Raw genomic sequence first — 19711 nt, forward strand, 5'->3', positions numbered from 1 at the left:
AGAAACACTGAGCATTTGAGGAGTATCTGATTTTTATTTTTTGTTTTTTATTTTTTCAGAGAGAGAGAGAGAAAGAACGAGCTAGCACTAGTGGGGGAGAGGGGAAGGGAAAGAGAGGGAAAGAATCTTAAGTAGGTTCCACTCTGAACGTGGATGTGGGGCGGGGCTTGATCCCACAACCCTGGGATCATGACCTGAGCCAAAATCAAGTCAGTGCTCAAAGGCTGAGCCACTCAGGCGTCCCAGGATTATATGAGTTTTTAGTAAGAAGTCTTTAAAGATGAGATAGGAGTGGATCTTTAAAGTGTTACTAAAATCCACATAAAGTAATAAGTGCTGCTTCTGATTTGTAGTTCAGGAAATTCAGTGGACTGAAGGCCTGGAATGAGACCTTCTAGGATCACACTTTTAGCTTTGCATCTAGGGCAGGAATTCTGTCTCATTTGAGGTAAGTTCTTACCCAGATTCTTCGTAAACATTTCTGATGAGGAGGAAACTTAAGTGCTCTGTACAGTGACACATTCTAGTTGCAGACGTATCACATCTGATTTTTATAAATCAGTAAGAAAGACCAACAACTCAACTGATTGGCCAAAGACCTGAAAAAGCACTTCCCAGCTAAAAGGAAACACCAATGACTTACAAACATGAAAAAGCTATGATGATGGTAGAACTAAAAATGAAGCTATGTCTGTTATATGTTGATATATAATACCTACGGCTTTAAATGAACAAAAACAAGGTATAGAAAGGTATGTTTCCTTTTGTGTGTTTTCTCCTTAAAAAGAGATACATATGCTCACATATGCACACAATTTCTGGAAGGATATACAAAACTTAACAATAGTTGCCACCGGAGAGAGACATCTAATTTTAGTTGTATATCTTTTTGTATTATGAATTTCTCTTGTGGGTGTGTGTATTTTTCAAATAAAATGAATTTAAAATGAGCTAAGATCTGTCATTCTGTCCTTCTGTTGGTCACAGGTCCAACTTTTGGAATTGTGCAAAATAGGACTATTTTATCTTTAAGTTTTCTGATATTTTATAAATAAATCACTGTGGTCTTGTAAGTGGTCTTTTCCCCAGTGTAACTAAAAATACTTGTTTAAGGGGCGCCTGGGTGGCTCAGTCGGTTAAGCGTCCGACTCCGGCTCAGGTCATGATCTCACGGTCCGTGAGTTCGAGCCCCGCTCGGGCTCTGTGCTGACAGCTCAGAGCCTGGAGCCTGCTTCCGATTCTGTGTCTCCCTCTGTCTCAAAAATAAATAAACATTAAAAAAAAATTTTTTTTTAAATAAAAATACTTGTTTAACTGTAACTATTTCTTGTATGACCTGATATCCAGAATAGACTCCCTTGCTATCCAACTTGTTTATATTTATGAATATTCTTGATATGGTCAAGTCTCTCTCATACCAGGCTTCCCTTTGGAGGCTTCAGTTTTTGTGTCCTAGCCAGAGAGATTGGGTAGTTAGTGGGTTGATTTTAATAATCATGTCATTTCTTTGGATCTTCGAACTGCTGTGATGAAATCTCTTTTTTTTTTTTTTCTTCAACGTTTTATTTATTTTTGGGACAGAGAGAGACAGAGCATGAACGGGGGAGGGGCAGAGAGAGAGGGAGACATAGAATCGGAAACAGGCTCCAGGCTCTGAGCCATCAGCCCAGAGCCTGACGCGGGGCTCGAACTCACGGACCGCGAGATCGTGACCTGGCTGAAGTCGGACGCTTAACCGACTGCGCCACCCAGGCGCCCCGGAATCTCTTAATTCCTTTTCCACATGTGCCCTGTGACCTCATTGAGATTTGTCACCATGTTGACCCAGATTAATCAACATTCTTGAAACAGTTCCTCGGCAAGCTGCAAATATTTGTCCTGTACATTTTTGACAGCTTGCTTCAATATTCCTGATTTTTCTTCTGTAGTAGCTTTTCAAAAGAAGAAATAAGGCCGTTCCAGCACAATCTTATGCTAAAGAGTTAAATGCCTGTTTGCGCATGCCTCATTATTTTTCATGTCAGAGATCCTGGGGACTCTATACCTTTGTTCCATCAGCCTTCCCTTGACATGATGTTATGTTATTTACCAAAACAAGTTTCCTTGTTATTAAACGTTTGTGACTGATTCTTGCTATTAATTGTGGCCTCACAATTTCACTTCTTCAAAAAGGTCTTGTCCTCTTATTGCAGTGGCAGTCTGCTTCTATGACCACAGCGAGCTATTGTCATTATTGGAAATGTACCCTAACTCTGTTACTCTGACCAGAATTTCCAGTTCTTTCACCTCACCCTTTTACCTCACTTTCTGGTTTCCAGCACATTTACTCTTTGAAGCTTCAAGTATCTTGCCCTTACCCTGTTCCTTCAGTTTATCAGCTTCTTCCAGATTTCTCTCTTCTCTGTTATCTATGGATTACTAGGTCAGTCATTTCAGTATTCTTGGGAATGCCCTCAGTTCTCTCATCTTGCTTGCTTTCTACCTCTCTTGTCCCATCCAGCTTCCTGGAGTAACTCACCAGTTGTTTCTTCTGGTTGTTTCTAGATAGTTTAATGCTGCCAGCCAAGTAGAATAAGTGTGCTGATAAGCTCTTATATAAATTAGTAATATAGTCCACTTCCATTTCTGTTTCTTACACTTGAATTTTGTTTAAGTATTTTGCCCTGTTTCTTCTCTCAACTTTCAGCTGAGGATGTCAGAGAGAAATGCTTACTTTATTTTGAAACTTAACTGTGTCTTCACTTATCTGTATTTCTTTCTGTCTTTCTTAAAAAAAATTTTTTTTATCTTTATTTATTTTTGAGAGAGAGAGAGTGTGAGTTGGGGAGGAGCAGAGAGAGAGTGAGATACAGAATCCGAAGCAAGCTCCAGGCTCTGAGCTGTCAGCACAGAGCCCGACGTGGGGCCTGAACCAATAAACCATGAGATAATGACCTGAGCTGAAGTCAGAAGCTCAACCGACTGAGCCACCCAGGTGCCCCTCTTTTTTTTTTTTTTAATTCATTTTGGGAGAAACAGAGTGAGTGGGGGAGGGGCAGTGGCGGGGGAGGGGAGAGAGAGAATGAATGAATGAATGAATGAATGAATGAATCCCAAGCAGCACAGAGCCTGTTATGGGGCTTGAACCCATGAAACCATGAGATCATTACCCAAACCAAAACCAAGAGTGGGACACTTAACCGACTGAGCCACCCAGGTGCCCCTGTGTCCCCTTCTTTCAAGATCATTCCCTTCAATCTGTTGTAGTGATTCCATACTTTTTGTGATCTAAACACCTTGTTTGCTCACCTGCTCTATTTGTGATGAGGGAGAGAAGCAAGATACAGAATGGCTTGTATGGTATGATTGCTATACTTAAAAAGATCTGTGTTTAAGTACCACCCCGCCCCCACCGACAACCACGTACACAAAAGAAGCATTAGAGGGCTCAGTAGACTAAGGTGTTAACAGCAGTCTCTGGATGTTGGATTGTGGACTCTTCCTTTTGCTTGTTTTGTAATTTGAATTTTCTCTATTGAAATGCTTTTGCCATGAGAAAATTAAAAGGAAATTTATATTTCCCCCCGTATTTTTTGTACATGCTTATATTCTTTTTATTACAAACATCTTATTATCAGGTTCTGGGAAATGTCTTGCCATCTCTGTCAAGCAGTTCTTTGAATATCCACTGAAAAGGGAGTATAAATAGGAATGACCTTCCAAATGCTCTGACATGTCCAGGTACCTTTTATGTTCTTGAAAAAATTCCACATGATACTAATTTAAATCAAATCTAGTAGGTCATGGATTGTAAGACACAACTATCTTATGAACCACTAAGAAAGGAAAACATTCTGCCAATCAAACTATGATGTTATTGATAGTATGATGCAGAGGTGTTATATGTGGGGAAAATGTACCTCACAGAATTAATGAAATATAGTTGTTCTCAGATTGCATCTGTGAAGTGTTTAGTGGTTTTGGAATAGGAAAAAAGTGTTTAACCTTGACCTCGCTTCCAATCTCATCCTTGTATTGCCATCCTTTCCCCCTCTTCATTACTTGGTTTTTGTATGGCTATGTAGACACTGGTGAATGGACTGAATTATGATGGAGTGAAGCCTACATTTGGAGACCAGGTTTTTGTACATTTCTTTTAAGGGACATTTCAAACAGCTGATTATACTCCAGTCTTGCCATGTAGCCTGCAGAGTGGTCTGCTTAAAATCCTAATCTGGCTGTCATCATCCAAAGCCCTTTTGTAGCTTCCTTTTCCCCAGGATGCCTTGGCACACTGGTGTACACCAGACTTTTGGCTTTTGATTCCTCAGTCTCAGGACACAGTGTGGTTACCTTTTTTAGAACATAACTGTGAGCTCGGAGAGCCACATGCTGTGATGTGGAGCAGAGCGTATACCTTGTGTTCAGCAAAGGGACTGCTGAATGGACACCACAAAGGATTGAGAACCCTAATCCATTAAATGAACTGTGTTTCTCCTTATGAGAAACCTGTCTGTGGACTTGGCTACTGTCCCCTATATTGGCTACTTTCTGCCTTACACTTTATACTCCGGTAATGCTGAACTGTTTATAGTTTTCTTGCACATGTTGTTCTGCGTTTTAATCTCTTTGCCTTTGTGGGGAATCTTCCTCTGCCTGGGATCTCCCTACAAATGTATCTTCAGGAACTACTCTTCTATTAGGAAGGATTTTTTTGCTTTCCTATTCTTCTACTAAACTGAGTTATTAAACTGCATTTTCTCCCTTTGCTGTTACACTGCACGTATTTCTTTGTATTTATTCCATTATGTTGGAATTACTTTGTAACAAAATTGTATTTTGTTTTACAGGACATTAAGCTTTTTATTTATTTATTTATTTATTTTTTCAACGTTTATTTATTTTTGGGACAGAGAGAGAGCATGAACAGGGGAGGGGCAGAGAGAGAGGGAGACACAGAATCGGAAACAGGCTCCAGGCTCTGAGCCATCAGCCCAGAGCCTGACGCGGGGCTCGAACTCACGGACCGCGAGATCGTGACCTGGCTGAAGTCGGACGCTTAACTGACTGCGCCACCCAGGCGCCCCGACATTAAGCTTTTTAAGGGCAGGGACTGTGTTCACCTTTTATTTCACAGTGCTGGTATTATCTTCAATAAATATTTGCTGTACTAAATGTAATTGAAACTTTGAAGGAATGAACAGCTCATGTCAAAAACCTATAGGCTGTCGGTATCCTAGGTTTTAATAATAAAAAACTTTGATTTCAATTGTTTTTAGTATTTATGATTTCTTTTTATTCTTTTGCATGCTCTCTTGGCTGGATGGCAATAGAGAAGAAGAAAATGAGGTAAGTATAATTTAACTAGTTATTCAATGATTATTGGATTAAAAACTCAAAATTTAGCTATGGTTTTTGTTTTGTTTGGTTTTTAAGATTTTATATTTAAGTACTATCTACCCCCAGCTTGAGGCTCGAACTCAACAATCCCAAGACCAAGTGTTGTTGCATGCTCCACTGACTGACTGAGAGCCAGGTGCCTCCACTGACCTGGCTAGAGCCAGGTCCCTCTAGCTATTATTTTCAATGTGAAATGAAGAAATAGTTTTTGCTGAATTTTTGAATCTGTAGTAACTCCATTCCAAGGAGGAATGTTGTATATCTCAAGGAAATGGTTTTTAAAATGGAGCTTCAAAAGCTTTAGGCAAGGTAGAGGAAGCTGGGAGCTCTGGAGACAGCATTTACCTGTTTTTATATATTGAGCTACCATGTAAGATTTCATTTCACAAGTGCATTCTGTTTCTTAAAAAATATTCGAAGACAACTGCTTTATGATAATGCATGAGAGAACATTTTTTTTCTCACTTGATTAGTGTATAATGTTTAAAACTGATGGCAGATTTTACCATATTGAAGGAGAAAACTATTCTCTTAACCAGAGTTGATTAAAGAACATCCATTAAAAAAATATTGCGGATGACCAGTGTACCATCTTTAATTTAGACTTGAGTTTGTTTCTTATAGATTTTTCTGATGTTCTCTCTACCACCTAGGTTTTGCCTTTAACTTCTAAAGCCTACCATTTCCTTTGGTGGTTTGGCAAATGATGGAAGGAAAAATTTTCTTAGGTATATACTTTGTAGTTGTTGCTCCTAGAGTAGGGTTGGACTATAAATCAGCATGGCCTGAGTGTGTGAGGCCCGGGCAGAGACAGTGGTAGTGTGCCAGGGCAGAGTAATTTATAGCAAAGCAGAAAGATCTGGGCCTCATTTGCTTACCTCATCTATAAAACGAGATAGGAGACTGCTCTAGACCAGTGGTTTTTCACATCTGTAAAGTCCATCAGAATTGTCTCATGTGCTTGTTTTCCAAAAACAAAACCAAACAAAACATACTTTGTTGCCTTAGATCTAGTTGTGTTGCAGATCTGTATTTTATGAAGCACCTAAGTGATTCTGTGTGATGCCAGAACACCACTATAATGGCTTCTGATGTTTCTTCTCAGAACACAGGAACAAACTATTTTCCACACTGAGATGTTAATTATTGCTCTCTATCTACATGTCATTTTGTGTTCTATATTGAAGTACATGTTGGATTTTTTTTTTTTATTCTCGTTAAAAAGTCTCGTTAAAAAGTCCTCTGAGCTGTCAGCACAGAGCCTGACGCGGGGCTCGAACTCATGGACTGCGAGATCATGATCTGAGCTGAAGTCGGCCCCTTAACCGACTGAGCCACCCAGGTGCCCCAAAACAGATAAATTCTTTATGTAAGAGACAAAAATAGGAAAGTATGGGTAATTGTTGAAACTTGGGGTGGGTACTTAAGGGTTTATTATACTATTCTCTATACTTTTGTGTATGTTTCAAATTTTCTATAATGAAGTTTTATCTAGCTTAGTGAAATTCATACTGTCCTTAAAGAGGATTTTTCATTTTCCTGACATTTTAAACTGTAATGCTAGCCATTTGAAAGTAACTTTATTGTTGTAGTAACTGCTTGTTTTGTTCACTTATAGGCAAAGATTGAAAATGTGCAGAAAACAGGTTTCTTCAAAGGACCAATGTTCAAAGGTGTTGCTTCTAGTCGATTTTTACCTAAAGGCACCAAGACAAAAGTTAATTTGGAGGAACAGGGACGACAAAAGGTGTCTTTCAGCTTCAGCCTTACAAAGAAAACTTTGCAGAATAGGTTTCTGACTGCACTTGGCAATGAAAAGCAAAATGATACTCCAAACTCCCCAGCTGGACCTCTTCAAGTAGACTTGACTCCTAAAATTAAAATGGACGTTGGAGATACCTTATCTACTACAGAAGAATCTTCCCCACCAAAATCAAGGGTAGAATTGGGCAAAATTCATTTTAAGAAACACCTGCTTCATGTGACGTCCAGGCCACTGCTGACTACAGCCACAGCAGTGGTGTCTCCACCTCCTCCAGTAGTACCATTACCAGCAGTCATAGCAGAATCAACAACTGTAGATTCACCACCCTCTTCTCCACCTCCACCACCTCCACCTCCCCAGGCCACGACACTCTCACCAGCACCAGTAACAGAGCCAGTGGCCTTGCCACACACACCAATCCCAGTTATGATGACAGCACCGGTAGATGTAGCAGTTAGAACACTGAAGGAACCACCAGTTACGACTGTACCAGAATCTTCAGACGTGGACACTAAGCAGGACGCTGTATCTAATAGTTCAGAAGAACACATAACTCAGAATTTGAATGAGCAAGCAGATACTCCCTCACAAAAAGAAGATTCCCATATTGGGAAGGAAGAAGAAATTCCAGATAGTTCTAAGAGTAATCTGGGCTCTAAAAAAACAGGTTCTAAGAAGAAATCCTCACAATCCGAAGGCACCTTTCTTGCTTCAGAATCTGATGAAGATTCTGTACGGACTTCCTCAAGTCAAAGATCACACGATTTAAAATTTTCAGCAAGCATTGAAAAGGAAAGAGATTCAAAAAAGAACTTAGCACCTTTAAAAAGTGAGGATTTAGGGAAATCTTCACGATCTAAAACAGAGAGAGATGATAAATATTTTAGCTACTCAAAACTTGAAAGAGATACTCGGTATATATCTTCTCGATGTAGATCAGAGAGAGAGCGAAGGCGGAGCAGATCTCGTTCAAGATCTGACAGAGGCTCTAGAACTAGTTTATCCTATTCCCGGTCGGAACGATCCCATTATTATGACTCTGATCGTCGCTACCATCGGAGTTCCCCTTACCGAGAGAGAGCTCGCTATTCTCGGACATATACAGATAACAGAGCTCGGGAGAGTTCTGACTCAGAAGAGGAGTATAAGAAGACCTACTCAAGGCGCACCTCATCCCATTCCTTCTCTTACAGAGACCTAAGGACATCATCATCCTATTCTAAATCTGATCGGGACTGCAAAACTGAGTCCTCTTACTTAGAAATGGAGAAAAGAGGAAAGTATTCTTCAAAAGTAGAAAGAGAATCCAAAAGGACTTCAGAAAATGAAGCAATGAAAAGATGTTGTTCTCCCCCTAATGAACTGGGATTCCGACGGGGCTCATCCTATTCCAAGCATGATAACAGTGCTTCCCGTTACAAATCTGCCCTTTCAAAGTCTGTATCCAAGTCCGATAAATTTAAGAATTCTTTCTGTTGTACAGAATTAAATGAGGAAATCAGATCATCTCATTCTTTTAATTTACAGGCTCCTTGTTCAAAAGGTAGTGAATTAAGAATGATTAGTAAAATTCCTGAAAGAGAAAAGACTGGGTCTCCATCACCATCAAATCGATTAAATGATTCACCTACTTTTAAAAAGCTAGATGAATCCCTTATTTTTAAATCTGAATTTATAGGACATGATAGCCATGATAGTATTAAGGAATTAGACTCTTTATCTAAAGTGAAGAATGATCAGTTAAGAAGTTATTGTCCCATAGAATTAAATATAAATGGATCTCCTGGGGCAGAATCTGATTTGGCAACATTTTGCACTTCTAAAACTGACACTGTTTTGATGTCTTCTGATGATAGTGTGACTGGATCAGAGGTATCCCCTTTGGTCAAAGCATGCATGCTTTCATCAAATGGATTTCAGAATATTAATAGATGTAAAGAGAAAGACTCAGACAATACATGCATGCTGCGTAGTAAGTCAGGAAGCCCATTTAGAGAAACAGAACCTACAGTGTCGCCACACCAAGATAAACTCATGTCTTTGCCAGTTACGACTATAGATTATTCCAAAACTGTAATTAAAGAACCAGTCGATATGGCAGTTTCTTGTTGTAAAACCAAAGATTCAGATCTATACTGTACTTCAAATGACAACAACCCTTCTTTGCGTCATTCTGAAGCTGAAAAGATTGAGCCTTCAGTTATGAAGATTTCTTCAAATAGCTTTATGAATGTGCATTTGAAATCAAAAACAGTTATATGCGATAATAGAAATCTGACAGATCAGCACTCAAAATTTGCACGTGAAGAATATAAGCAGAGCGTTGGTAGCACCAGTTCAGCTTCTGTTAATCATTTTGATGACATATATCAACCGATAGAGAGTTCAGGCGTTGCTTCATCTCTTCAGAGTCTGCCACCAGGAGTAAAAGTGGACAGTTTAACTCTCTTACAATGTGGAGAGAACGCATCTCCAGTTTTGGATGCTGTGCTGAAGAGTAAAAGCACAGAGTTTGTAAAGCATGCAGAGAAAGAAACCATCATAGAAGTAGGTAGCGGCCTTCCTGATTCAGGAAGGGGATTTGCCTCTTGGGAAAACAGGCATAATAATGGGCTCTCTGGGAAATGTGTGCAAGAGGCTCAAGAAGAAGGGAATTCCATAGTGCTTGAGAGAAGAGGAAGGTCAGAAATCTCTTTAGATGAAGAAGGAGGGAGAGGACATGCTCATACTTCTGATGACTCAGAAGTTGTATTTTCTTCTTGTGACTTGAATTTAACCATGGAGGACAGTGATGGCATAACATATACCTTAAAATGTGACAGTAGTGGTCACGCCTCAGAGATCGTATCCACTGTCCATGAAGATTATTCTGGTTCTTCTGAAAGCTCAAGTGATGAAAGTGACTCTGAAGATACAGATTCTGATGATAGCAGTTTTCCAAGAAACCGTCTTCAGTCTGTTGTGGTAGTCCCAAAGAATTCTACTTTGCCCACGGAAGAAACCAGTCCGTGTTCTTCTCGGAGTAGTCAAAGTTACAGACACTATTCTGACCACTGGGAAGATGAGAGATTGGAGTCGAGGAGACATTCATATGAGGAAAAATTTGACAGTGTAGCAAGTAAACCCTGTTCTCAGACTGAGAAGTTCTTCCATCATAAAGGAACAGAGAAGAATCCGGAAATTTCTTTTACACACCCCAGCAGAAAACAGATAGATAACCACCTGTCTGAAATTGTTCATCCTCAGAGTGACGGGGTTGATAGTACAAGTCATACAGATGTGAAATCTGACTTTCTAGGTCATCCAAATTCCGAGGAAACAGCAAAAGCCAAAATAGCCTCTAGGCAGCAAGAAGAGCTGCCAGTTTATTCTTCTGACGATTTTGAAGACATCCCGAATAAGTCTCGGCAACAAACCATTTTCCCTAACAGGCCAGATAGTAGACTGGGAAAAACAGAGTTGAGTTTTTCTTCCTCTTGTGAGATCTCCCGAGTGGATGGCTTCCGCTCATCAGAAGAGCTCAGGAACCTAGGGTGGGAATTCTCTCAACAAGAAAAGCCTACTACCACATATCAGCAACCTGACAGCAGCTATGGAGCCTGTGGTGGGCACAAGTATCAGCAAAGTGCAGAACATTATGGTGGGACACGTAATTACTGGCAAGGTAACGGCTACTGGGATCCAAGATCAGCAGGTAGACCTCCTGGAACAGGGGTTGTGTATGATCGAATTCAAGGGCAGGTACCAGATTCCTTAACAGATGACCGTGAAGAGGAGGACAGTTGGGATCAATGTGCAGGGTCTCACTTTTCAAGCCAGTCCAGTAAATTTTTTCTATCCCTTCAGAAGGACAAGGGGTCCGTGCAGGCACCTGAAATAAGCAGCAATTCCATTAAGGACTCTTTAGCTGTGAATGAAAAGAAAGATCTTTCAAAAAACTTAGAAAAAAATGATATGAAAGATAGAGGACCTCCTAAAAAAAGGAGACCGGAATTGGAGAGTGATTCTGAAAGCGATGGTGAACTTCAGGACAGAAAGAAAGTTCGAGTGGCAGTAGAGCAGGGAGAAACGGCAGTGCCCCCAGGCTCAGCACTGGTTGGGCCTTCCTGTGTCATGGAGGATTTCAGGGACCCACAGCGATGGAAAGAATGTGCCAAGCAAGGGAAGATGCCCTGTTACTTTGATCTGATTGAAGAAAATGTTTATTTAACAGAAAGGTAAGCTTAATTAATGCTTGTCCAACAAATTTTAATGTCTTTTTGTTGAAAAAGTTAGCTTTCAACAGTTCAGAACATATTGAGGTCAATTGTATGAAATACAGTTGCATAATAGGATATAAGTTAAAAAGTCTAAAAAGCCTATTCACCTATTTAAATTTGATGGCAGAATCCTTCCCTCAGTATCCCTTCCTCCACCCCCCACAGGAAGGGGATGTCTAAAAAAAAAATTTTTTTTTTTTTGGTCTCATTATCTTTTCGGTTCTGAAAGTATGATTTAGGCCAGCCCTATTTTTAAGTTCCTTTTACATGTGAAACTGATGAAACACAAAATAAAGTCCCAGCAAAACAGTCTGCTCTTAAGAAAAAAGTAGTTGTGCTGGATTTTTTTCCTTTTGAAAAATGTTCATAATGAAGTGTCTTTGAAGGATGCTTTATAAAGCGGATGCTTTATAAAGCGGGAACCACATTAGAACATCATTTTCTGTTCATTGTTTTTTAGTCTGTTGCTAATTGATTACATTTGGCAATAGCATAACCAGTATTTTAGAAATAAGTGGTATAGTGGTTTCCTAAAGACCCCTAACCTGAAACAAGGGGATAATGAGAATAGGAGTAATGGAAGACAGACTCCTTCAAAGCAGAGCTGCTCAGTCTGCTTTCTTTCACCCTTCCTCGACAGTTTCTTCATTTTTCTAGTATGAATATATGTGAAATATGCCTTTTTGAAAAAAATCTGTCTTACATCCATTTTCCTTTTGGAAATTTCTCCTCTATTTGAAAATCTGCTTAACCATCATCCCTTTAAGCGTTAAAAATTTTTTTGTTTAATGAAATTTTTTCACTGGTTAAGGTAAAATTAGGTCTCATGAGAAGTTTTTCATATTTTAACAAAAACCTTTTTATGATATAGAGAGCCTCTTCTATCTAGTAAATTAGGTTTAAATTTAAAATATTGAATCTTTTAAGTAGTAGTTTTTAGGAATTGTGTGAGTACATTGATGCAGCTTCCAGGGTCTTTGTAAAAGAATAGAAGTAAAACTAATCAACCCAACCCTCTGGGATTTACTCAGCACTGAGATCCAGATAAATCTACCACCTGCATATATGCATTATAGATCTGGTTTGGTGGAGGGGGCACCTGGGTGGTTCAGCGGTTAAGTGTCCGACTTCAGCTCAGGTCATGATCTCACAGTTTGTGAGTTTGAGCCCCACATTGGGGTCAGTGCTGACAGCTCAGAACCTGGAGCCAGCTTCAGATTCTGTGTCTCCCTGTGTCTCTGCCTTCCCCCGCTTGTGCTCTGTCTCTCTCAAAAATAAAAATAAACATTAAAAAAAAAGATCTAGTTGGTGGAAACATTGGAGAGCCTTTTTAGAGTGGGAACATTTTTAAAGAGCCTATTGTTATATGCTGGGCCTTTCGGAGCCACCAAGAAAACTAATTATTGAAAAATAGTATTGAAGATGGTGAAAAAATTGTTCTTAGGTCTAATGAAAATAGGGTTACCTGAATCTGTGGCCATGAGTCCTTATCTGACCTTATGGAGCAATACAAAATAAAGCTACTGCTGATTCTTCAAAATTACAATTCTTAAAGTACTTGTAAACAGATATTTTGTCTTCAGTCCTGATTTCTTCAGGCTGAGAATATTCATATACTCATTAATGAATTATATCTTGAAACAGCTGAGTCATTCTTGTTTTACTCATAGGTAGTTGAAACCATCAAGACACTCTTCAGGTACTTTATAAACATTGAACATATGTTGAAGATGAAAGCAGATTAGTTAGGAGATTAAGACAGCCACATAGAACAGCGGTGCTCTTCACTGTCTGATAGTTGGAGAGTAAGTCAGACTGCCCTAATCTTAAGGAGATCTTCTTCATTTCTGATTTTTTTTTAACAAAAGAAAGTTCAACACAAAGGCCAGGAAATAATCACATTTTCACTTTTTCTTTGCAAACTCTGGCATAGGTATTTATGAACCTAACCCATTTTGAACAGTTTCCCCTTTTACTCCCAAATCAGTTAGTCGGTTGGGAAAGTTTAGTCCTCTGATTATTCTGTAATACCTGATTATTCTGTAATACAGTTCTATAAATTATACTTCATTCTTTTCTTATTCAGTTTTCTTTTAAACAAGATTTTTAGAAATACAGTGTTACTGAAAGATTCTCTCTGAAAGATTGAGTTAAACTCTTAATTAAAAATTACCTATTTTTAAATTTATTTTTTTTAGCAACTCCTTTTCTTCCTCTGCCTTTCTTTCTTTGCTGTGTCTCAACCATTATTTGTCCATCCAGGAGGACTAATTCTTATATGTTTTGTTTGTTTACTTTGAGAGAGTGAGAGAGTAGGGGAGGGGAGACAGGGAGAGAGAGAGAATCCCAAGCAGGCTCTGTGTTGATCGGGGCTCAATCTCATGACTGTGAGATCATAACCTGAGTCAAAATCAAGAGTTGGATGCTTAAGGGGCGCCTGGGTGGCTCAGTCGGTTAAGTGTCCGACTTTGGCTCAGGTCATGATCTCGCGGTCCGTGGGTTCGAGCCCCACGTCTGGCTCTGTGCTGACCGCTCAGAGCCTGGAGCCTGTTTTAGATTCTGTGTCTCCCTCTTTCTCTGACCCTCTCCTGTTCATGCTCTCTCTCTCTCTCTCTCTCTCTGTCTCAAAAATAAGTAAAATGTTAAAAAAAAAAAAAAGAGTTGGATGCTTAACTGAGCCACCCAGGTACCCCCAGGAGGACTCATTCTTAAACTTCACTTTCATCAGCTGTGTTACTTTCTGATCCTCATGAGTTTTCCTGTGTTTTATTTTTCCTGAGCCCAGTAGGACAGTTGACCCTTGAAATTGCTCAGAATTTGAGGTTTAATTGACTTGGACTGAGAAATGAGGGCTCAGTCCAAAATGATAGACTTGAACTCTTATCTTCCCACTTGCCAGGGCTCAGGTTGCCTCTTGTTTGTGTAACATAATTCTTAGTGTTTTCAGTTTCACAATTGCTAGTGATTAGATGTTTTCTTTTCTTCCTTTTGAATGTTTAACTTAACCAGAATCATTAAATATGAAACTAATGAGATTTAGCACATATTTGATTGTGTACATTGTATCATTACCAGGAGATTTCTTAAACCAATTCTTATAAAATTTTATCTAATAGAAAGAAGAATAAATCACATCGGGATATTAAGCGAATGCAGTGTGAGTGTGCACCTCTTTCTAAAGATGAAAGAGCGCAAGGTGAAATAGCATGTGGGGAAGATTGTCTTAATCGACTCCTCATGATTGAATGGTAAGTAAATTGAAATGCTCTGATTTTGCTCATTCTGTTAAATGTCCCAAAATATTAATTAGTAATGAATAAAATTTAACCTTTCTTCTTTTACCTAGTATTATTTATAAGCAATAAAATCTCCAATGTATAATAGCATTTATAAGGAGACAAATTTTCCTTGCATTATTCATTATAGTATACATTTTAAGTGCTCTGTAAAGTAGCCCTTAACCTTTTGTTTCTTATGTTTGTCCTGAGAGGCAAATGTTGGTCTTTTTTAGCTTTTACTATCAAATAAGATAAAATCCTAGCATTTCAAAAGGGTATAAAGTAAAATGTCTTCCACTTCCAAACCTCAGTCTCTCTGTTTGTAGTCTTTTCAGATAATTTTTATGCCTATACCAAAATATTTCCTCATTTTATGTATAGAAATGAAATCTTTCTATATGTACTTTTTTGAGTTTTATTCCCTCACCTTGGCCCAAACACACATGTTCTCACACATTCTCACACACTCTCATACACTCTTAATTAAATAAATTTTGGAGACCTGTTCAGTGCTACACGTGCAGACTTAGCTAAATCTTTCCCTTGGCTGCTTTATATAGTCTATTTATAGTTAACTCATAATTATTAATTTTCAAAGATAGATATTTGCTTCTGTATTTTTCTTTTTTTAAAAAATTTTTTTGAATGTTTATTTTTGAGAGAGAGAGAGAGAGAGAACAGGAGAGGGGCAGAGAGAGAGGGAGACACAGAATCCGGAGCAGGTTCCAGGCTCTGAGCTGTCAGCACAGAGCCTGATGCGGGGCTTGAACTCGTGAACTGTGAGATCATGACCTGAGCCAAAGTTGGACACTTAACTGACTGAGCCACCCAGGTGCCCCTGCTTTTGCATTTTTCTTATAAACGGTAAACATCTTTACATTGAAAATTGTGTGATTAAGATTTTTTACCAATTTTATGAAAAATTTGTTTCCTTAATTTTTTTTAATGTTTATTTGTTTTGAGAGAGAGCGAGCGAGCATGCGAGTCGGGGGAGGGGCAGAGAGAGGGAAAGAGAGAATCCCAAACAGGCTCTGAGCTATCAGTGTGTAGAGCCTGACACAGGGCTCAATCCCACGAACCGTGAGGTCATGATCTGAGTCCAACCCAGGAGTTGGGCGCTTAACCAACTGAGCCATCCAGGTGCCCCAGTATCCTTATTTTTTAACATGGAAAGAATATTAAGGTGATTTATAGTGTAGATACTTTGTTTTCAGTGTTGATGAATGGTTTTCTTTCTTTTTTTTTTTCTTTTTATTTTTTGGATGTGTTGGTTTTTTTTTAATAGAAACCACATCACTTCATTTGTTACAGCAGTAATGAGGCAATAATTCAAGAGGGTCCCAGAAAGCTTTTTCATCCACAAAATAACAGAAAGAAAAAGCACCTTCACCACTCACGCTCTTGGTTAGCTTTTTCTTTTGATCTCTGTTCCCCTACCCACAATAGTATGTTGCTTCCAGAATGGGATTCTGCCTTCGAATGTTGTATGAGTCGGGAGGCTAGTCTATCCGCTTCCCTTAAGACCGAATGGAAGTTCCTAACTTAGCTGAGAAACCTGGACAAGTCTTCTTTGATTTCAGCCTCATCCCAAGGCCCATGAATGTTTTCTTTAAAAAGCTGCAGGTGAATGAGGTAGAAAGGGCAGAGACAAGAGATGGAAACCAGCAGAAGGGCAAAGAGGATGGCTCCCACAGCACTAATGGACAGCAGGCCTCCCAAGGCTGAAAATGCAAAAAGCAGTGTGACACCCATGTAGCTACGGGGAGTACATGCCTTCAGTTTCTTCTGCAACATGGGCCACAGGGCAAAAATCTGGATGGCAAAAGTCAGCATGATGAAGGCATGCAGGGAACGGGGCAGGCATGAGGCAAGGCAGACAGAAGCTAAGGTGGCCATGTTCAAGGACAGTGTGCTGGATACAATGGCAGCATTGGCACCATAGTCAAAGAAAATGAGGCAGCCTAAAAGCATGAAGACTGACATGGCATAGATGGTGTCAGTGCTGACAGACTCTGTCAGGGTCTTCAGCACTGGGGAAGAACCGTAGGTGAAAGTAATGAAAATCAGGGCACTCTTCAAGTCAGCCCACCGGGTCTGCCCCCTCTTCTTCCGTCCTTCACCTCTGTCAATGAGATCAAACAAAACATAGCCAATCAGTGAAGAAGCCAGGCCAGTCCCAGAGAGCCATTGGGGGGCCAGAAGGCCCTCATCCATATACCACCAGATGACCACAAACACACAGACACTGCACACTGCTGTATCACCACGTTCGACTCGAAGACCACAGCCCGGTACTGGTATTTCCGGGCGTAGATGTTTTTCCGGAGCTCTTCCAGGAAACGCCGGTCCATGTGGTTATCGGGAAATGGCTATCGCTCGTACAAGACCTGCCACTTGGCCTGCTTAGTGTCAGCTACAGGCTGGGTCCCCATTACCCTCTCCCTCAAACTCAGGCCAGCTCAGTCTCCCTCGCAGAAGTCCACGTGGTTCTTGTTCCTTACAAAGTTCTGAAATAAGACCTCTCTGGAAATCCCATGCTGGGTGGTGGCTGATACTGCACTGACCTTCCCTTGCTTTCAAAGGCAGCAACCCAGGCTAGGCCTGCAACAGATGAGTTTGTTCTCTGAGGCAGGACAGTACGGCCAAGTTCCTGCCCGCAGTTCCTCAGGCTGCGTGGCCGGGAAGGGCGGCCGCCCGCCTCCTTCCCCATCCGGGGCGCCAGGGGTTGCTGAACTGTTTTCTTTCAAGGCCCAGATTTTGGTTTTGCTCATGTTCAAGTATTATGAGAACAAAACCTATACCTCAGAAAATTAAAGAGAAAGCATTTTTGGCAATTCCTTTATCTAAATTGAAAGTAGAGGGGCGCCTGGGTGGCGCAGTCGGTTAAGCGTCCGACTTCAGCCAGGTCACGATCTCGCGGTCCGTGAGTTCGAGCCCCGCGTCGGGCTCTGGGCTGATGGCTCAGAGCCTGGAGCCTGTTTCCGATTCTGTGTCTCCCTCTCTCTCTGCCCCTCCCCTGTTCATGCTCCGTCTCTCTCTGTCCCAAAAATAAATAAACGTTGAAAAAAAAAATTAAAAAAGAAAAAAAAAGAAAGTAGAGATGACATTACGCATGTAAGAAGAGGAGACGTGAGACTTAGCCCTATTCTCCTAAGTTGACAGTGTAGCTCTGGTCTCTGCGTTCTTCTGACTTTCCTGCCAGCCTTGCTAAAGAGATAGGAAGTATAGGATATCTTTCTTCTCATGTTTCTCACACTTAAACTTCTAGTAGTTGTCAGGATTAGGTTCAAATTTAGCCTGGTATGCAGAGCTCTTCATCGTATATCAACAACCTGCCTTTCCATCTTCCAGCAATCCACCTTTCTTGTTAGTCATCCTCAGCTGTTTTATTCTCCTTTCCTCAGGTGGGCCTTGTTTCCTATTTCTGCACATGGGCAAGCTCTGTGGTATCTCATTTGTTTGTTTGTTTGTTTGTTAATCCACATCCTATCTGTCATTAGAGATTCGGCTTTGAAGAATTGATTTTCTCTGTTTCTCATTTCAGTTCTTCTCGGTGTCCGAATGGGGATTATTGTTCCAATAGACGGTTTCAGAGAAAACAGCATGCAGATGTGGAAGTCATACTCACAGAAAAGAAAGGCTGGGGCTTGAGAGCTGCGAAAGACCTTCCTTCGTAAGTTATGTTGTAATCATCTTTCATTTCCTTTTTGTGTTGTTGAAGTTGGTTAGCTACTTTGTAGGAAGGAAAATAACGTGTCTATTATACTGAAGTTTAATAATGTTTATTGTGTAGAATGACCACCTGGTAACTAGTTTAAAAAATTTTTTTTTCCCATTTCTTTTAGGAAATTAAAAAAAGAAAAAAAAAAAACCTCCTCTGTCTCTGTATATGAAGAGCATTTTGTCATTTGTGACATTTGGACCAGATGGGTCCTTCTTTGTATGACAGTTACTTTTCCTTTAATTCCAAGCAGTTACCAGTGTTTGCTGTAGACCCCCAGAATCACTATGAAACTGTAAGGATTTGGGACAGAATTGATTAGTTAGTTTATATAAAACTGAGTTGGAGAGGGGGTGCCTGGGTGGCTCAGTCGATTGTCTGACTCTTGATTTTGGCTCAGGTCATGATCCCAGCGTCGTGGGATTGAGCCCTGTATTGGGCTCTGTACTGAGTGTGGAGCCTGGTTGGGAGTCTCTCTCTCCTTCTCTTCCTCTCCCCTCCTTGTGCTCTCTTTTTCTCTCTCTCTAAAATTAAAAAATAATAATAATTAAATAGATAAACCTTGGAGTAAGAGGGGAAGAGAGTATCTGAGATGATTGAGGTAGGGATTAAAAACAATTAATAAACATTTATTGAATGAGTAAATGTTGCTTTCTACCTAATTCCTGTAACTTTTTTGTACATAATGCAATAAAAGGTTCACTTTATTTTCTACCATATTTAGTGTTTCCTTTAAACAGTAAGTTTTTTATGGAAAGCATATTTAAGTATCATGAAAGATGAGTACCTTTTTCTTTAAATATATACAGATTACATGTGTTTATGATTGAAAAAGTCTTTTAAATATGTAAAAGGAGTAAAGGAAGAAAATAAAACTGTTTCTTAAAGCTTTCTTAAGCTCCTCACGAAGAACCCTGCTTTGGTAAAATACCCTAGACTGGATATTTTCAGGTTTCCCATATTTTCCTACTCCTTTAATTTCCATATGCTAATGGTAGTGCTGGTTTCATAAATTTTTAGTTCGAAACTGTGTAGATGTTCACGAATAGAGTATTCATTCCCGTTGAACAGGGACATTGTCCGATATACATAGAATTAGGAGTTCTTTGGAACAAATCTGCTAGTTAGTGTTAAATATCATGACATTCTCTCTGTATATTGTACCTGTTTCTTCTCTACTGAAGATACTAAATAACTGAGGAAAGACTGGTCAGGGGTGGAAGGTAACTTGAAAGAAGCCAAGGAGAGAGATTAATCATAATTACTGATAAATGCTAGAAAAAACTCACAGAGAATGCAGTCAGAGAAA

General features: G+C 39.8%; 1 protein-coding gene and 1 pseudogene across 1 annotated transcript in view; one reads left to right on the forward strand and one right to left on the reverse strand.

Annotated features, from left to right (window-relative positions):
* The first annotated feature begins 5312 nt into the window (after positions 1 to 5312).
* Positions 5313 to 19711, forward strand: part of LOC121026808 (histone-lysine N-methyltransferase SETD2) — a 29942-nt gene continuing 15543 nt past the window's right edge. The window contains exons 1-4 of the mRNA XM_040469589.1: positions 5313 to 5328; positions 6998 to 11361; positions 14520 to 14651; positions 18226 to 18354. Of these exons, the coding sequence (XP_040325523.1) occupies positions 7043 to 11361; positions 14520 to 14651; positions 18226 to 18354 (4580 nt within the window). The 5' untranslated portion in view covers positions 5313 to 5328; positions 6998 to 7042. The remainder of the gene's footprint in view (positions 5329 to 6997; positions 11362 to 14519; positions 14652 to 18225; positions 18355 to 19711) is intronic.
* Positions 15936 to 17244, reverse strand: LOC121026809 (phosphatidylinositol N-acetylglucosaminyltransferase subunit C-like; annotated as a pseudogene).

This window comes from Herpailurus yagouaroundi, unplaced genomic scaffold (assembly GCF_014898765.1).
Source record: "Herpailurus yagouaroundi ecotype Mexico unplaced genomic scaffold, PumYag 162520, whole genome shotgun sequence".
Taxonomy (NCBI): Eukaryota; Metazoa; Chordata; class Mammalia; order Carnivora; family Felidae; genus Herpailurus; species Herpailurus yagouaroundi.